The sequence below is a fragment of the Perissodus microlepis genome, chromosome 7 (assembly GCF_051167445.1).
Source record: "Perissodus microlepis isolate ML-2025 ecotype Zambia chromosome 7, ASM5116744v1, whole genome shotgun sequence".
In the NCBI taxonomy this organism is placed as follows: domain Eukaryota; kingdom Metazoa; phylum Chordata; class Actinopteri; order Cichliformes; family Cichlidae; genus Perissodus; species Perissodus microlepis.
In genome coordinates, this window is record NC_140467.1 from 30,562,726 (window position 1) to 30,581,862 (window position 19,137).

Sequence of the window (19,137 nt, forward strand, 5' to 3'; positions counted from 1 at the left end):
TCTGTGGGCCAGCGTAACCAAAACCTACTGATCAGTGTGCTAAATGCGAAGTTCATCGTGGACTTTTCTGTGACTCTGAGTCTGATGTATGGCAGGGATTTATGGTGTGTTTCCTACCAGCGTGTGGGAAGTGGTGGTTCCTCAAAAGCAGCTCCAAAGTAAATGCTGACATAAGGGTTGACTTCTGCCTTTCAAGATGACCATGCACTTTATCATTGACACGGACAGCTAGACAGAAGTACCGACATCATTAGTGGTCTGACTAACAATCTTATCACAGTTAAATGAAATTTTAATGCACCTTTCCAGCAGGAAACTGCAAACAAACTACTTTTTTTGGCTTCTGAGGGTTTTTAACAAATATATTTTTCTTTCTTTGCTTAAGCTGTCTTCTCTCGGGCAAGAGGAAAGAAAAGCTCCTAAAAAGTGGTCTAAAATAGACATTTAAACGTTCATTTACACATTATCTAATGGAAATGTATGTAAGTTAGTGCATATTTAGATATCCCTTATATAGTACCCACTGATATTTGCATATCAATGGATTCAGCAGTCACACCTTTCAAGCAAACCCTGGTTGGTTTCGCCACCAGGGTTGCATAAAAGTAAAATCATGAACTTTCATATTTAATATTTTTATTCTTGAAGTACTTCTGTGTTTCATTGCGAAGGTTATAATTCAATAAAACCATAGCTAAAAACATATGGGAGACTTAAAGCTTATAAAGCCTTACTTTAGTGTTATCAGATCTGACTCTATACATGATGTTTTCATGTTAAATTGGACTTTTAGCTGTATACCCATTAATTTAGACTGGGGTCTTAAAATAACTAACTAAATAACTCCTGACAATACATCAGAAGATATTCTCATTCTGGTTCATTGTGACGTTACATGAACCCAGGTGTAGAATCTCCCATTCCACTTGTTTTTATAAACTTTATTGGGCTTGCCACAGTATCTTTGAATTTAATCACTTTTGTGTTGAATTCTTATTTAATATAAACATCTTCATTACATCTGAAAGATCTTAGAGTATATAAAAACACTGGTATGCTTGTTTAAGGTGGAATTGAGGTTTAACCATTTACAGACATATTGTTTCACATCTGACACAGACAATGAATAAAAAAAACTGTCCAAAAAAGGCACTACGTAATGCTATGATTGCGTCAGGTCTCTGTGTAGGCACGATCCAATCAAAACATTACATTTTGGGCGGACTATTTGAACGCAGCAAACTTCGGTTTGCTGATTGGCTCACGGTAATGTTACTCAAGGTGGGCTTGTTTCTCGCGATCCAAACGCTGTGTTTCCATTTCTCCGAGCTGTATCTGTGGATTGAAGCTGGGTTATCTATCTCCAGTGTGAATATGGTGAAAATGCTAATACGGTGGTACAAAAACACCAGAATCGAGCTGCAATTTGTGCCTTTAACACCCTAAAAAGGGGACAGCTGTTCGTAAAGCGATGGGTCTGATTGGTTGTGGCCGGGTGACGTCGAGAAGTAGGCGTGAGCTTACTCAACATCAACAAAGGACAGAAAAAGAGAAAGACGAAAGAAGAGCAGAAGAAAAATAAGCCACAGCAGGACAGATATGTGGATCTAACTCACAGAAACAGGTAGAGTAAACCTTTAAAATACATCACAGTTGCATTTATTTTACTTAGAGCGTTCACTTGAGTGAGTAAAGTGTCGTTTTTTGTTTTTGAAGGTTTTTCATTACTGTCGACAGGAACTCGTCCAGAAGCGCTTAAAAATAGCAAATAGGTGAATTTTATAGTTCTGACATTAGATTAAAAGCATTTAATGTGTGTTTTTCCTTAAAATTGATATTTTTGCTTCAGTTTGCACGTACAGCATAGAGGCTTCTCTTCGCTGTTGTAGCTGGTATCATCTGGACCCGTTTTCCTTTTTTCTAAGCTCGGTTAAACTCACTTTTACAAACCACTGCAATGACATATAATCGGTTTGTTAAGTCAACTCTCTGCTCTAGTTCTCAATTATTAAATATCTGTGTGGGTAATCGTGTTTCCGTAGTAAAATAGTTAAGATATTTCATCATTTTTAAACAGAAGCCCCTCCCCCCGCTCCGACTACAGAGGATTTAAACCATTAGCTAGCGGAGGCTAACCGTCCACATCAACTACAAAAATTCAAAAAACAAAACCAAAAGACAAAAACAGTGTTTTTAGACGTGTGGGGCAACTTAATTTGTATTTTAGGTCGTTAATTTACAGCCATAACAGGAAAAAGGGGTACTTGTTTTTCGGTCAGGGGATCGAGAAGACGTAGATAAGCGGAAATCTGACACCGAAGCCCAGCTGAGGGAAGTGGGCCGGGCCCTGGGCTCTGACCCCCAGACTGAGAGTGCACGGCAGTCACGTAACAGTTTAGCAACAATGTACCCGAAAATGTGAAGTCATGTGACAACACGGTAATAGTGTAGCAGTTTAGCAACGACCAAGTGATTAACTTAGATCCTCAACCTGGATACAGATTATCTGACACGATTCCAAAGACTTCACCTCAAATGTGTCCTCTTCATTCACATTACTCTCATGATATACTCAGGCGTCTACAATAAAACAGACTAGAAAGCGTTTGTTTCTGCTCTGTGTGAAATACAGTAAAACTGGATTTTATTTTTCCCAAAAAGTTGATAAAACGGAGCAAATAATACGATAAAACAACAGATTAATAGAGGATAATAAGTAAAACAATGTGCCACATAATTCCTCAAATAGAAATTAAATAGAATTTAGTAGCTTAACATGGGTTTTCTTGGTGGGGATGTGTTCATTAGCAGCTCTCCTCCCTCTATAGTTGAGGCAGTGAGTTTGTTGCCATACTCACGACAAGTCTATTCACGCAGCAAAAAGGTTCAAAATATTTTCTTATGATCACACAGACTTTTTTTTTTGTCAGGAAAGGCCAAACCCTCTTTGGGTGGCTAACCTACAGATGTTTGAATGCAGTAAATAAACCCCCTGCTAAATGGCAAAAATCTCTAAAATATAATGAAAAGTTAAGTAAAATGTTAAATATGGAGCAAAACTAAAATGCAAACGAATGTGCAAAAAACGAATCATGAAGAAGTCGTGAGCTACAGGTACAGAACAGAGCCAATTGTTGCATGAGTGGCGCTGCTGTAGAATGTAAAATTGCCCAGAGGCTCTGTTGATTTTGCTTGTTTGAGCTGAGTCCAAACGTCCTTGTGGAAAGAAGTTTGTGCATCTGGTGACTTTGAATAACCTGCCAGATAAGGCAGCAGGTAAATCAGGCAGCTGCCAGGATGCAAACAGGATTTAAAAATATAATCTAGATTTGTATCATTCAATAGTTAGAGGCATAAGTGTGATTAAAAGTCACTTTTTTTTAAACAAACAAAATGGAGAAAAGCAGATTTAAGAAGAAATCAGAAAATTCTGGTTAGAAGTGAATTTCATAACATTGTAAAATGTCATAACAAACTCACCTCAGGGGAAACTCCAAACTTCTGCTCTGCTCTTCATTGTGACGGAGAGTTTGCAGAAATCCTGTTATGTATGTGTATTACAAAAATGCTTTTAGTTTCAGTTACGATTTGCAACTATTTGAACTATGACAGTCTTGTAGCTGCCGAGGAGCACAAGCTCACAGCAAAGGCTGTAAGTTGGCCTTTTCTTACTGATCACACAAATCGCGACGATGTTTAAGGTTACAGCATAAAAACTAAACTTTGTGACTTTTCTTTCCTTGCAGTGTCGGTACTGTGTTTTTAAAAAAGACTGATCACTTCCTGCAGTGCCAGCTGAGACATGGATGCCTTCAAGCTGATGAAGGAGCTGAGGGTGAATTGTGAGCAGGAAGTGCATTATCTCCCCAAACTAACGGGACTCAGCGCCATTGAATCCACAGCGCCGGTGGGCACCTGTAGATCTAAGCATCACTAACAGGCTTCTTAATAACTGTGAAATTAACCAACAGTGTGTCTTTATTCTCCAGGGTGACAGTCGGATCTCGGCCAAGTGCAGAGATGCCAAAGTGGAAGATCTGTGGAGTCTGACCAGCTTCTTCGGTTACAGCACGCAGACGTTCGTCCTGGCTGTTAACCTGCTGGACAGATTCCTCGCCATGATGAAGGTATGAGACGTTCACACCTGCTAGGAGCAGACACTGCACACTTTAGCTTCAGAGGTTTCTTTACTTAATTGTCGTCTCTCCTCCCATCAGATCCAGCCCAAGCACCTGTCCTGCATCAGCCTCAGCTGCCTCCATATAGCAGCCAAAGTGACAGAGGAGGAGTGCAACCTGACGCCCACCGACGAGCTCATCCGCATCGGACAATGCCGGTTCACTGTGTCCGACCTCGCACGGATGGAGAAGATCATCACCGAGAAGCTCAACTTCAAGTCCAAAGCCGTAACCGCCTTAACCTTTCTGCACCTGTACCACCAGATCGCGCTATCGCACTGCACCGATAGGTGAGGCCCTTACAAACACGAGGTTACTTGTTCAGATTTGTGTCTGCAAATAGATGATCCATTACAGTTGATGTTTGGAAGCTTGATGATTCTGGATTGGGTTCAAAAGTCTGGACGACATTCGATTGGCAAAAAGTCTTGTTATGTGGGGCAGCAGGCAGTGTCTGACTGAAGTGCACTGATAACACTTGTTTTCTGCTGTTGGCAACAAAACTTTGCTCTTATGTAACCCTGCCGTGTTGTTTTTAACCAGCTCAGCTTGGGTCAAAATGCCACATCAGAGTTTACACCAGTTTGTTTTGTTTAGAGCAAATTAAGTCAATTGAAGAGTTGCACAGAATTTAACTGGCCTCATATTTGACATCAGTGTTTTGTTTGAGTTGCCGAGTCCTGCTAAGTGTGTTTACCACTGCCATCTGGTTGTGAAACTGAACACTAATTGGCTGACCACTTGTGACTGACAAAGATAATGTTGAGCCACCTTTTCGATTCTCAGTTTATTGCTATTAATAATAATAGCAATATGGACAAAACTGATGATTGCGTGTGTTTGAGAATTGTTAAAGACCCGAACCTGATTGCATGTTTGTGTCTGTCCTAACAGGAAGACTACGCTCAGCCTGGAGAAGCTGGAGGCTCAGCTCAAAGCCTGTCTGTGCCGGATCTCCTTCTCCAAAGCAAAGGTAACAATTCCATGTCTGTCCTGGCTAAAAACTGACAAATAAATGCATTTTATTCTTGACACAACACTGATCCTGTTTAACTGTTTTCTTTTCTTTTCCTTCCAGCCGTCCGTCCTTGCGTTGGCACTGCTGAGGCAGGAGATTGAAGCCGTTCAGTCCGAGGACATGTTGGAAATAGCCTCTCACATCCAGAGACACCTCAAGGTAGGCTGTTGCCAAACAGTGCATGACTTCATTACACAACAACAACTCATCCGGGGAGGGGAAGGTGTACAAATCATGGAAAAAAACTGAGAAATAGATTTTCTACACCAAAGTCAACAACACAGAGCAGGTGGATTTCAGAGGAAATGAGAAGTTTAAATTAGCAGATGTCTCATGACTCCATTAAAAGAGAATTAGTGTGGGCATTTTCCTGGATCAGCCGCACACAGGAGGCATTTCTAATACATGTGCAGACTTTTACTTGGCAAATGTGAACAACTTTATTAACTATCCTTACAGCCTGCGGACTTGCAGCTTCAAGATGAGACTCCAGTTTTTAAATAGAAGAAGTGAGCACTCGAGTTATGAATAGCAGCAGCCGTGTATCGTGAGAGTGTTTATTCTTAGCCCAGCTCTGGTCCAGAATATTTTCTTTATGTTGATGTCTGTAGTTATGTAACCTGGCATGTTGTGATGGCTCCATGTTAAAAAGGAGCTGTAATTGATCTTTAGCTCTTTTGTCTTTCTCACACTTGCAAATCACCAGCACCACCAGGTTTCTGTTTAATTGTTAAGTAACCGGATAGTTTTAAACACACCGTCGTCTTGTCAGTGCGAAGCGCACAGTTAGACTGATCTGCTCCCCTATTTGTTTTCAGATTGCTGATGCTGACCTGGTGCTGTGGCGCAAATGCGTGGCCCAGTGCCTGTCAGACTACGCGTCCCCCGAGTGCAGCAAACCCGACCACAGGAAGCTGCAGTGGATCGTGTCACGGCGGACCGCCCAGAGCCTGCACAGCTACCGTAGTGTCCCCGAACTGCCCACCATCCCAGAGGGCTGCTGGGATGAGAGCGAGAGGTGAGGACCCCAAACACACCCAAGCAACACCGCCGTCACACCTCCAAAAACACAACCGATCCTGAATTTCTTGGTCTTAGTGACTTGTTTCAAGCTATAGAAACCAATCAGACTGAATGTACTGGCTTCAGTTTCAGTCTGATTTGATCACTTCTTTCAAACACTCCTACCACCAACAACAACTGCAAAAACAGGCTAAATGAAAAAGGAACCAAACACACCCTTTGTGTCATCACATACGCCAAATATTTCAGCCTTTGCAGTGACGCAGCACAGAGAAACGCCCTGAAAAGTCTCTGTCAGGTAATCTAGAGCAAGTGTAACAGCAGTGAAGGAGGACACTTACTGTTTCTGGTGCTGATAAAGTCAGAAAAATCTATGAAATGAAGTTTAAATCAGTGGAGAGAGTGCGTTTGTTTTATTTTATTTGCAGTAAACACTTTCCTGTGGCAACAAGCGGCAACACTGAAGTTTCTCCTGTGTTGAAACGGTCTGTGCTTGTCAGGGCCTCTCATATCTCCCAGCCAGTCACATCCCACTGACACAACTGTTTCCATGACGTCACATGAAGCCAGAGTGGCCTCGCCTTTATGTATCAAGGACAGCTCCTTTTTATTTCTACGTCAGTGTGTTGAAAGTGAAAAGAGGAACAGACATGGTTCCAGTGGGCGGGTATTTAAGCACAAGCTGAGTACACAAAGCTCCCGATCAACAAACATCTTTACACACCTTAACAGTTCAGTCAGCTGAGTCAGACAACATGAGATCAGCTGATAGTCTTAAGTGATATGAGGAAGTTTGAAACAGCTGACTGGTTTGTTTTGCTTTCAATGCTCAGCCCATCTCCATCCCAGTGCCTCTCAGCAAGATCAGAAATGACCAAATAGATTTAGAAGAGATCAGTTTCTATCACTTAATGCTTTTTTTTTGTTTGTTTGTTTGGTTTAGTGCAGCTTCCAACTGGCTTCAGTTGGTTCTACTGCCAAGAAACTCCAATTAAATTAAGAATGAATGGTTGATTGATTGATTGATTTAAAATAACTTTGAAAAATGTCATGATTTAGCTTTTCGGTGAAAATACCCAAATGCACCAGATTAATTTTCTATTTTTAGAGGGTGATGAGAAGGATGAAACAGATTTACTCATTAGGAGTAACTTCTGAGCCCACAGAGACTACTGCTGATACAAAAACACACCCAAACCAGACACAAAGACTTCAAAACAACCCCAATTAAGATACTCTCATTCCAAACATACCTGTGCAAGGTACAACCACTCCACACGCACTACTAATTGTTCACCTTGAAATTGACGAGATACTAACAGTCCAAATTCACCTCAAAAACACGCCAAAGCAGGAGAGCTTAGCAAGATACTAACAGTGTCATGTCAGATGCTACCACTATTAACGTGACTCAGGAAGGTTACTACCATGGTCGTATCAACTTGCCAAAGCCTCTACATGACTGTACTGACCTCATACCTCCCTCTGTGTGTCTACAGCGAGGACTCATGTGAGGATATGATGAGCTCGGGTGAAGAGTCTCTCAGCAGTTCTCTGGGCAGCGATGCCGAAGGTTCCTTCTTCCCTCCTCACCTCCGTCGCCAAAATCAACGCCAATACCTCTATGCCTGAAGCCTCTGCTGCCCGTGCCTCGCCGTTTCCACCCCCCACCACCCCGTGTTCTCCTGCCGTCTTTTAATTTATTGTTCAATAAGCTCTGGTGCTGGTGGAGAATAGCACAACTGGCAGCTGAGCGGTTAGACATCCTCCAGGTAGATTTGATAGATTTAGTTTGTAGATGTGTCGGTGCATGTTGAGATGTCACATTCCAGGATGCAAGTTTTTTTTTTTTTCTTTGTAAGGATATAAGTGATGTTTTGCAGATAAACTCTGGGCAGCCTGGTCTTCAAGGTGCTGAGCTAGCAGACAAATGATGGTCGCTAAAATGTCAGAGCAGGCTGGAAGAGTAATTTGCCAAAACGTGGCGTTTGTTTTTGAGTATGTCTTTTGACTGTTATTAATCCAAGACTGTTTTAAGGAGTAGGAGGTGTTTCTCTGGCGTACAGAGGCTGAAAGCAGCAGTGGTCGCAATTTTTCTTTTAGTCGAATCTCATGTGATAAATCAGGACTTTAAAGTAAATGAGAGCAACCTAAAGATGTATCAGTGACGTGTTCTCCAGATCAAACTGGAAACTTTCCGACCGCGGCTGCTCCGGTCTTTTGTTTCAGTTTAATTTGCACAGTTTTATTATTATTATTATTATTATTATTTTTAAATGTAATTTCAAGTGTTAAATGGAAGTGGAGGTTGGAAAAACATTTAACGATCGTGTGTTTATGGATGTGTTTGAAAGTATGACTGATTTAAATTTGAAGTTGCCAATGTTAGGATGTAGCTTAAAAACAAAAGGAATGTCGTCTGTGGTGTTTGAAACTGTTCAGAGATTGTTGTATGAAACTAAATAATAGTGACCAAGTGTCAAAAAAAAGTTGAAAAATGTCAAAAATGTTCATACAAAAATATGTAAAAGTGTAAATGCTGTACAAAAAAGTTTAATTTTTTGTAGATATTAAGTTATTTATTCTTTTTTTTGTCACCAAAAAAAAAAAAAAAAGAATCTTATAAAAATATTATTTTTAAACATCTCGTCTGTTTTTTTTCCCCTTTAAATCATCTCTGCAAGCAAAAACAACTCCATCAATCAAACCTGAACCTGAGTGCAGCTCATTGCTCTACAGGCACAGCACTCGTGCACATCCAAGAATTTAAAACACATTTAAGAGCCACATGTGCAACTTTGGTGCGTTGACTCCAGTAAAGCTGGGACCCCCCCCCCCCCAAAAAAAAGAAAAACCCAAACAAACAAACGACACCTTTCTCCAGCTTTTTTAACTTGGCCACCCAATTTACAACCAAATGTTCATCAAAACAACTGAGCTGGACAAACTGCTTTTTGAGACTGTATACAAGGCACAAACTCTTCAACAGTCTTTCGCCACCAAAAGTCAGTTTTCTTAGAAAGTTTCCCAACTGACTAACAAGACCTGGAAGTTTCTGCCCGACAGCCACAACAGAAGCTCTCTCTAAATAAAGGAAAGGTGCCTCCGTGCTTCCTTTACTACCCCCTTTCATAGAAGATACACTGGATCGTCCTTTATGGAAGGAGATGAATCATCTGACAAATAATCAAGAATGATAAGTAGTGCAGCGCATCTAAATATTAACCGTTTCCATTGAACGCCACAACCTGCTGAATTTAAACCCACGAAAGTGGCAGGTGTGGTTGGTCTTTTAAGTTTCTGCCCTTGTTTCCCTTTAAAGGAGAAGTTGAGATTTTTGTTCATGTTAGTTGTGGTTTTATTGAGAAAATAAGTTAAATTCTGCTTAGATGTAGAAAAGTCTCAGAAACATAAATTTGGCAAAATGAGTGAAACAAACATATAAGAAAATATATACTTCATAGACAAGCAGCTTTTTAAATAATGTACATTTAACCACACAGTTGATGAGAGGCGGCTGTTTGTGGGTGTGTTCATTATGACCTTCAGGAATGGCTTTGGTATTAAATATGTGAAAGTTGGATGACAGCTGTCTGGTACAGTAATATAGTCTTCACAGTATCATCTTCTGAAATACGTTTGGGTAAACCAACTTCTGGTATCTTTTTAATAATTTTTATGGAAATTATTGATACGTTAAAGGCTCTTTAGCTTTATCTAGACTTTATAGTTATAACAGACCCTAGCATAATTCAGGGACCAGCCCTTGCTGAGCTCAAGTTAATTATCACCATTACTCTCTACAGCTTTAATTAATCCTGCATGTTGACCCTCAGCTTTTATCACAAAAAGTCATAAATAAAACAGGAACATGAGCTCAGTCAGTTGCGTGCATGCACACACACGCACAGACACACACACATACACAACTCAGGTAATAAATTCCATTCAGTCCTACCAAACCGTCTGCAGTGACTCCTCCAGACGTCACACAGGTGATCCTCCTTGATTAGCTTAGATCCAGTGTCCAAGTTTTCTCATTTCATTCCAGTGTAGCAAATCCAGGAAGCGTAATCCCAAAATCCCAAACAATACATTCCCAGACTGAGTAAACATTTCAAAATCCCATTCGAGACTTCTTCTTTGGTTGCGATGCCTGTGACAATCGACCCTGTGAACTCTGGGACTGAGAGTAGGACTGAGACTTGGACTGAGAGGAGCCCGGCGAGCCGAAGTTCATTCTGGTCAAATCCACACTGTAATTTCGGAGAGGGATGGACTGGGAGCTGCGGAGCTGAGATGAGGCCAAGAATGGATTTGTGGAGCTCCCCTCATCCAAGTAATGGCTCTGCGAAGGATCATCCTGGAAACATCAGCCAGTTAATGCGAGCATAAAGGTCACAAAAGGGCATTTATTATCCATGCCTTTAGATTTAAGATATATGCCCTACGGTATATGTACTGGGGGTGGGTGGTATCAAGTTAGCATAAAAAAATACATTATATAAAGAACAGCAGTGGTCCTAAAACGAAGCCCAGAAACCCTCCTCTTCAGGTGAGAAAGAATGAAGAACAGTCAGCCAAGGTAACACACTATGTTTAAACTGCCAAGTACTTTGAAAATCAGATTAAAGGATTTTTGCATGAGACAGTATTGTACTTTGGCTGCCAGTGGTCACCTTTAGCCACCAAACGCTCGTAAAATAATCTGTTAGATGAAATGAATCCTGCAAATTTTTCATCTAATTAAATCAAGTACAAATATTCTATCTAGGTCCTGTTATACAAACAATAACATTCACACTAATTTTTATTGTTCAGGTTTCTATTCTTTATGATATATGAAAAAATTAATTAATTAATAAAGTATAAAATAAATCCCACTTTCTGTATGTGAGCATTTTAAATCACCTGATCTAAGACATGTTACTACCTGTGGCGCGAACAGAGATTCGAGGTAGTCGTCTGCTGGTCGTTTGCTCCTCCTCTGACTGCCTGGTGTGGAGTCCAGTCCGAGTGTCTGGGTCTGAGGAAGGGTGGTGGTCCTGCTGGGGGTTTGCTGAGGGTTGCTACGTTTATCACGTTGTGGTGTGGCGGTCGGGGTGGGAGTTGGAGTTGCTGTTGGAGTGTCATTTAGAACGGTGGAAGGCGTTGCAGCCCTCGAAGTCTCACCCTCAGACATACTTAAGAACTGAGACAGCCTCCCTCTGTCCTCTGTGTCTGACCACGCCGCCTGGCTGACTCCGGAGGACCAGCCCGCAGAGTCAGAGAGGTCATCCAGCGCCGACTGGTAGCTGACAGACGAGGTAAAGCTAGCGCTCAGATTCAATCGACGTCCAGTGGCTTGCTTCGCCTCTTTTTCTTTCCTCCTCCTCCTTCGCAGAGCCTGCACCTTTGCCTCCTTGGTGAAGCCCAGCTGGTCCTTCCACCACTTCTGCCATGCCTCCTCACCCTGCCAGGAGAGGGTCAGTCGGTGACTGAGTGGATCTGTCCAGACATTCGTGTTAAACTGGTTTGGTAAGGGTACTACATGTGGAGGCCTGAGAGAGGTGGAGACCATGCTGTGAACCAGCAGTGACCGTCTGGACATGCCCAACCTCAGCTCCTTCCTCAGGCTTTGCATGCACTTATCCTGCCGTGAAGTGCCTTGATCGCCTTCAGGAATACAAAGCAGACCTTGAGTGTTGGCTTTGAAGTGCTGCAAGAGGTGTGAACGGTGCTTATTTTCATAGGTTTTTTGCATCAGTTTCTGGAGCCAATGTTTCCATGTGACGAGAGCACCACTGCTTAGCTTTACTGGAGTTTTTCTCCGAGATGCACCACTTACAATTTCCTCCACTTCAACAGCTTTATCATTCACACCGATGTCAAATCCAATTTCTTCCTCCGCCCTTGAATCATCGTTGACAACAACCTGCAGCTGCATCCGCCTTCGGTTTCGGTTCATCTCTGACTCTGAATCCTCCGAGAAGCTGGATGCTTGCTGTCCTCTTTCCGGTGTTTCAGGTACAATCCTCGATGGACCCTGTGTGGGCCCAACGACGTCTTCATCACTCGATGTCTCGGAGATGATCAGCTGAGAATCAGGTGGAAGGCTCTCAGCTGTTTTCCTTGCCCGTGTTGTCATTCCTGGACGAATTTGTTGCCGAGGCTTCAGATCACCCTCCTCGGCTCGAGGCTGTGACTCGTTGGTGTCCGGCTGCTCGTGCTCCAGGATCTGATAGAAAATATCTCCTGCCTCCGTCAGCTGGAGGACGCACATGCACTCCTCGCCACCACCTCCACCTTCTGCTGCCTTCTGGATGCAAGTGAGACCTGGAAACAAACAACCCAGTGAACCTCTGCAGACTCAGAAACTGTTATTATCCATCCATCTTCTACTTTAACCACCAGAACATTAAAGCTTGAGGTGTGACACGGGTTAAAAAACTTCCACCTCCTCCTTGATTGTTTTAATAGATCAAATATGGAGCCTGCATTAACTGAGCGAATGTATCTTATACATTTTCTAACATTCATGACTAAAACTTAGAAACTAAAAGTGAAGGCTTTAATAACTCATGGGAACTGTGTTAAGTTCAGTTAGACCTTATTTAACTACATTAGATGAACCAAAACTACACGTAGCGTATTTCAGATGATGGCTAATGCCACATTATGATTATGTGACTGTGACTGGGCTACAGGTACGTCTAATCAAAACCTATAAAAATTTAAGACTTTAAAGGTTCCTGCTAAATTAATTTGTAACTGATAGGTCACGTAAACTGTAGCATCACTTTCTCACCTGCAGCATATGAGGACAGTCTGTTGGTTGCAACGTCCAAGCGGTGAGGGATCTGGACTGGGAGGTGTTTCAGACTGTCTCTGGGCCTGAGCAGAGCCTGAGGAGGACCTCGACTGAAACAGGCGTTCCCTCTGCCTCCTGAACACACACAGTTTCACTTTTATGTTCAATCCATATATCTATCTATCTATATCTATATCTAACTATATATCTGTATATATATATGAAAGTAACTAAACCACGCTGCCCCCTGGTGGCTCACCTGCATACTGCAGCATCATCATTTCCTGAGAACTCTGGGAGCTGAGCAGGACCTTAGTGGTTGCTTCGCCAGCTGACAAGCTTGACGAGGCGCAGCCAGGAACAATGTGACAGAAAATAGGTGGAGACGTCATCATGTGATCCCATTTGAGCGTTGGGACGCACGGGAAGCGCTCGTCCATGATATAGGCCGAGTACTGACAAAAAGTGAGAGAGAGGAAGGTGAAGTGGAACCGTTAACGTTTTAGCTGATTTGTTACTTCCTGTAAATCTTAAGTGATGCTGGGCGTACCTGAGTGGTGATTAGGTGGTGGAAGGAGTGGGAGTCTCCTAGATACCTGGACAGGACAAGTCTCTCTCCGCTCCGACAATCAGCGGTGCTGCTGATACGAAATAGAGTGTGGCAGGAGGCCGGACTCACCTGGAGGGACAGAAGATGAGGGCGAGGAGGAGGAGAGATGGTGAAATGAAAGAAGAAGAAGATGTAGGAGGAGTCATTTGATTTAAAATCCACTGGGGTGGAGTACAAAAGCAAAATCGCCAACGTTAACCAGCCTCCTGACTCACCCTGATGTCTGTTAGGTCCACCCCCGTCCTGTCCGCATACAGCACCACTCTCGGGTGGGCCGTGAACTCGCACCATCTCCATGGAGACTTGGCGTTGAAGTACAGGTTGCTGTCCTCATGTCGCACCTTCTGCATCCTGATTGGTCAGAGGGTCAATTTTAGTTTGCGCTTCCCTTTAAACATTGTCATCTCTGAGCGGAATGCATTGGCTTCCTCACCCTTTCCCCACCGTCCACAGGTTTGCGGCTCCGCTCTCGCTCGCCACCAGAACTTCACCTAAAACATGAGGACTGACAGCACAGAGCAGAGATGATTAGTCTCACATGCGCCCCCATACACACACAAAAAAGATCCATCTCATCAACTTCACTCTTTGAACTGTCACCAACCTGGCGCTGATACAGGTCGCGACCTCCGACGTGCTGACCACCTGGAGTGCCTGCGGCTCATTTCTCTCACTGAACCTCCAAACACCACAGAGGTAATCCGACCGCACAGCCACACAACCTGCAAAACAAACAAACAAACAAACATCTTTAAAAACGCCTCCATGCTCCTGAAGTCATCTCCAAATATTCCCCACAGTTGCTCTCACATTCGCCAAACAGCGAGGCGGTGCTGATCTGTCTGACGGGGCCTCTAAGTGGGAAGCTGAACGGTTTGCTGCTGGTATCCACACAGAAAGGACCGCCTCTGTGGTGCTGCAGCTCCACCTTGTGAAAGTCTGCAGGTACTGTGTTAAGGGCAAGAAGCATTTTATCCAATGATGGCTGCAGCCATGGTTATGTGAAATCCTGGCTTTGACCCAGTGAGTACTTTAAAAGTGAAAGAGTTTTTTTTAAATGGTTTTAAGATCATTGTGGACCTAAAATATTTCTGACAGTGCTGCTTTAGAAGCTTCCTAAATCCAAACTCAAGGATACTGAGGGTATTCAGTGCAGGGTTTCCAGGATAGAGGAGGCAGCCATGCTGAGAGCCACCATCACTCTGTGAAAAGGGAACGAAACTCAGAGCACCCCCTGTGGTTCCTTCAGAGAACAGCAGGCGGTCCCTCTGCTCCGCCAGCTCATCGTACAGCAGTGAGCCGAGCAGCTCTGGAGGGATGGAGTGCACCACGTCATACAGCTGGCAGCTGTGCCGGGCCAGCTTCCGGCAGGGATACTTCTGCTCGCACCTGCGTGGGGAGGGGTAAACGTGATTAAAATAAAACTAAAACAAAGCTACGACATCCAGGAATTTCAACCAATCAACTCAACTCACATTTTAACCTTCAGCAAATCCAGGAAGTAGGTCACCCTCCCCATCCTCACTGCATCCTTAAAATATTTCTGCAATCAAACAGAAATCTGATGACCAACGACTGCACGGCTTTCTTCTGTGTTTATATACAAATGTTTACGTTAAACAAAATCTGTTGTTAATGTTTGCTTCAAACTCTCAGCTCAAGATCCAACACAACAAACAGAACAAGGCTCCACCTTTTGGCGATAGTCAGCACTGCAATCAACACCATAAAAGTTGCATTGTTACTATAGCCCAGAAACCAACTGGGCTATAGTAACAATGATGCTTGCTAACGAATACATCCTGACTGAGTGGATCAATTCTGGCAATGACTTAAAGAGTCAAGAAAGGTGTGCATGGTATCTGGCTCCAAGCAATAATTTTATTCTTAGAACATTTATACAAAAGTGAACAATGTTTAGGACCAGAAAACAAACATTTTAAGTCTGTGGCTCCAGTTTGTTTACATTTCACTGGATGTTGATTTCTGAGCCTTGTGTATTTCCTCTTTTTCACCTGTCTTCTGCTGTAAATGACATCAGTCCCAAAAATGCTGTAAACCTCTTTCACCTCTGTCTTCTGGCACTTTGTTAAAGTGTAGCTTTTAGTTGCTTCTGTTAAACATCTTAAAGACCAGATTAATATTTGGAGCCAAACAATGCAAATAATTTGAAACTAAACTGCCCTTTACATTAAGGTTCTATTTGTGCTGTATTAAATTTGCCAAATCATCCATCTTCTTCAGTGAATCATTCATCCTGTACTGCAGCTGGTAATCCATATTCTGCTCCACAGCCTCAGTGAGTTTGCCAACTGCATGAAATCCACCTGCTGGATGGAGTGGCCCTCCACCTCGTTGGGGGGCACAGCTTCGTCAGCTGCAGCCCAAGATTGTGGTTTTGGAGTGTGTATAAACACAAATCGAGCTGAATGATATCCACTCAATCAGCGGCAAGGAAAACAGCAACTACCTTTTCAAAGGAAGAGTCATAATTTGTTCACTGTGTTCTTTTGGGCTGATAAAATAAATAATTAAATGCTCAAATGAGACACCACATTAAATGTCCATAAAATCAGGGTGTGATTTTGATCACATCTGAAGTAATTTAACCCCATTGTGACGACACCCACCTCTTTTTGCCCTTTTAGCTTAAAGGAGAAGTGTTCGGACAGAACGCTGCTCATGCAGCCGAAGGCGTCCAGGGAGTGATCCATGAAAAAATTATTCATCTAAACACAAAGAAAAGATGAATGTTTGTTAACACGAGTCATCTGGGACTGTTTGTTCCCTTTAATGCTGATTAGAAATTAAACAGTTCTTCACTGCCCAGAAAATTCAGTTTGTTAAACTGGAAAAAATATGAAAAAAAAAATAGACACGACTTAAAAATAAAACCAAACCAAAAACAAAAAAACCCCAAAACAAACAAACAAAATAAAATTTTGTCTCTTTGTGATTTTATGATTTACACTGGCTCACTTACATGCTCTGTGAAGTTCATTGGATCCGGAGGCGTCAAAGGCGAAAGAATAGCTAAAAAAAAGTTAAAATTAACTTACATATATGTGGAAAAACACATTCAATGGAAGTCAAGAGTATCTGAAAGAGAAAAACTGCTCTATATTCTGGGCACACCCTTTATCTTTCCTTAGATGTTAAAATCTGGTCCTGAGCTATGACAGCTGTCACTACAGTTTATTAAGGAGTCTGAACCAGAGGAGCATCTGCTGACTGAGGACTAGAGCTGGGCGATAGAACGATAACGATATGTATTGCGAAATAACTTTTTCTCGATAGAAAAATTAAACTATTGCGATAGACCTCACCGCTCTTGTCCTCTTAAAAAAAAAAAAAAGAAAAAAAAGAACAGCCAATCCAAATTAAGTAGCGCAGAGCCGAACCAATCACAGCCGCAGCGTCACGTCACGTGACTTGTTATGTACAGCACAAGTGCCAAGCCGCACATGTGTATTTGTTTGGGAAGCAGCCAGCCGCCGTGCCGCCCCGGGTAATGGAGGAAATGAGTGTGCCGACTAGGGGAAAATCAACCGAAAGCGTGACCGAAGGTTACCGAAGAGAAAACAGATGATGGTTCCAATGCCGGAGAGATTGTCGAACGGAAGAGCCATAGAAGTTCCGTAGTGTGAAGGTATTTCGGCTATTTCAAGTCTGACAAAAAACAGAGTAGCGCGCACTGTAAATTGTGCCAAAAGCAAGTCTGGAAATACAATAAAGTGGTGCATGCGCAATCTCTGACTGAAAGCGCTAATTCGTCATTCGGCTTTTGTCAGACTAAAGTAACTGTTAAAACTGTTTGAAAAGCTAAGCTATACAACAAGGAGAGATTGAGAATTTCCTTTTAGTTCTCAGTTTATTTGATATTGACAAAAGTTAGTCAATTTTGTCTGTTCTTCTGTAAAACAAACTAAGATTTATTTTTAGAATTAATATTTTGTTTCTAAGTGGAATTGACAATTTAGTAGCCTGTTGTTTGTTCTATTTTGAAACTTAAACGCTTTAGCGGCTGCCTTTTGTGTAGTTTGCAATATTTGCCTTTATTTATCTGAAAAAGTCTCATGTTCCTTAAGTACATCTACCCTGTTGAACTTATTATGGGAAATAAATATTTAAATCAAAACAAGCTGCTGATTATTTCACATTTTATTTGTGAGCAACGGCACATTTAAATCTTACAAATATAGTTATTTGGCTTATATCGTGATATATATCGTTATCGCCTGAAATGAAAAAAAAAAAACAAAACATATCGTGATATGAAAAAATCTTATATCGCCCAGCTCTACTGAGGACTCACCGTGTTTAGGAGCCAGGAGGGGGACCGGCACAGGCTCGACTTGACGCCACAGCTCCCCTCCGACCTGATGCCTGGATGTGAAAGTCCAGGTGGAGAGAGGACCAGAACCAACCTGAAAGCGCAACCACATCCAACACGAATAAAGTTGGAGCCTAACATTTAACACCCCCACAGTTACAGTCAAGCCACCTGCTGGGTTACAAAAAAGAGAAAGAAATATATTTAAAAATCTCTTAAGTTGTAGTTTAAACCAAAAAGGGGCCGTAACAGTTCTGTAACTCGGTAGGTGTAAACCACATGGTTGCCGATAAATAAAAAAATAAATAAAAATAAACAAAGACATTAACAGGAGAATTTGTCACACACATTACTGTGATAACTTAACCTCAGTTTAAAGACCTTAAACATAAATATTGCTATGATCTAGTATATTTTACCCCTTGAATTATCATATAAGCAAAGTTATAATTATTTTCCCTGCAGGAATGCGGACAGATCTGGAGTCACGGAATTATCCACGTGGGACCCACCTGAGGTTTGACCCGGTCGTAGCTGGCCCAGCCTCCAGCATTGTGTTTCTGCACCAAATTCGGCGGCCCGCAGTTATAAAACGATGGAAAAAGCTCCTGGGGGAACTGGTAATCCATGTTTGTTTGCTGTTAAATCATTCAAACTGCGGTCGGGTTTTCCGGTGTCCACGATGCCTGTCTGTCTCTCTGTCGGTGTTGAAGAACAAGTTCGGGCATGTTCAGCTAACGTTAGCTATCCCGCCGCCGGCAGCGAGCGCGTGTTTCTATTTATTTTCGTCTGAACATCGTGACACCCGCTCAGAGGTGCTAAACACGATCATACATAAACACACGGGAGTCCAAAAGAGACCACGTAGACATTAAAATGACCCCAAATCCTCAGTGAGTCCACCAACACGTGTAGACCCCATACGACAAAACTACCGGAAGTCAATCTTTACAGCTGGCGCCAACAACAACAACAAATACAATGACTTCCGGTTAGCTTAAAAAGACAAAAAAAAAAATCCAAACTTAAATGAAAAATGTCATGAGACTTACACAAACGAACAACGCCCCCCCCCCCCCCCCAAAATACAACAAACAAACAAAAAAACAACAACAAGAAAAACAGGCGTTTAATTTTGTAGGACTATTTAAAGGAAATCCCAAGTGAGAAAACACCACATAAAAC

General features: G+C 42.3%; 2 protein-coding genes across 3 annotated transcripts; one reads left to right on the plus strand and one right to left on the minus strand.

The window, feature by feature from the left end:
• Window positions 1-1,347: 1,347 nt before the first annotated feature.
• On the plus strand, window positions 1,348-8,834 carry ccng2 (cyclin G2). 2 transcript variants are annotated; one of them, XM_084934611.1, is made up of 8 exons: window positions 1,348-1,624; window positions 3,790-3,907; window positions 3,990-4,127; window positions 4,218-4,468; window positions 5,073-5,151; window positions 5,257-5,355; window positions 6,015-6,214; window positions 7,719-8,834. In XM_084934611.1, exons 2-8 carry the CDS (start codon window positions 3,803-3,805, stop codon window positions 7,849-7,851), a joined length of 1,005 nt encoding a protein of 334 aa, XP_084790737.1. In that variant the 5' UTR covers window positions 1,348-1,624; window positions 3,790-3,802; the 3' UTR covers window positions 7,852-8,834. The 2 variants fall into 2 exon arrangements, with proteins under 2 accessions (XP_084790737.1, XP_084790736.1); XM_084934610.1 differs by having other exon boundaries at window positions 1,352-1,624; window positions 3,747-3,907; window positions 7,719-8,833.
• Window positions 8,835-8,860: 26 nt separating this feature from the next.
• On the minus strand, window positions 8,861-18,921 carry taf1c (TATA-box binding protein associated factor, RNA polymerase I subunit C). Its single transcript, XM_084934609.1, has 15 exons — window positions 18,465-18,921; window positions 17,935-18,046; window positions 16,603-16,652; window positions 16,250-16,348; window positions 15,095-15,162; window positions 14,758-15,008; window positions 14,430-14,558; window positions 14,224-14,341; window positions 14,053-14,124; window positions 13,835-13,970; window positions 13,560-13,688; window positions 13,269-13,464; window positions 13,007-13,144; window positions 11,153-12,534; window positions 8,861-10,582 (listed from the first exon to the last, which is right to left on the minus strand). The coding sequence occupies exons 1-15, from the start codon at window positions 18,579-18,581 to the stop codon at window positions 10,337-10,339; spliced, it is 3,243 nt and encodes a 1,080-aa protein (XP_084790735.1). The 5' UTR covers window positions 18,582-18,921; the 3' UTR covers window positions 8,861-10,336.
• Window positions 18,922-19,137: the final 216 nt, after the last annotated feature.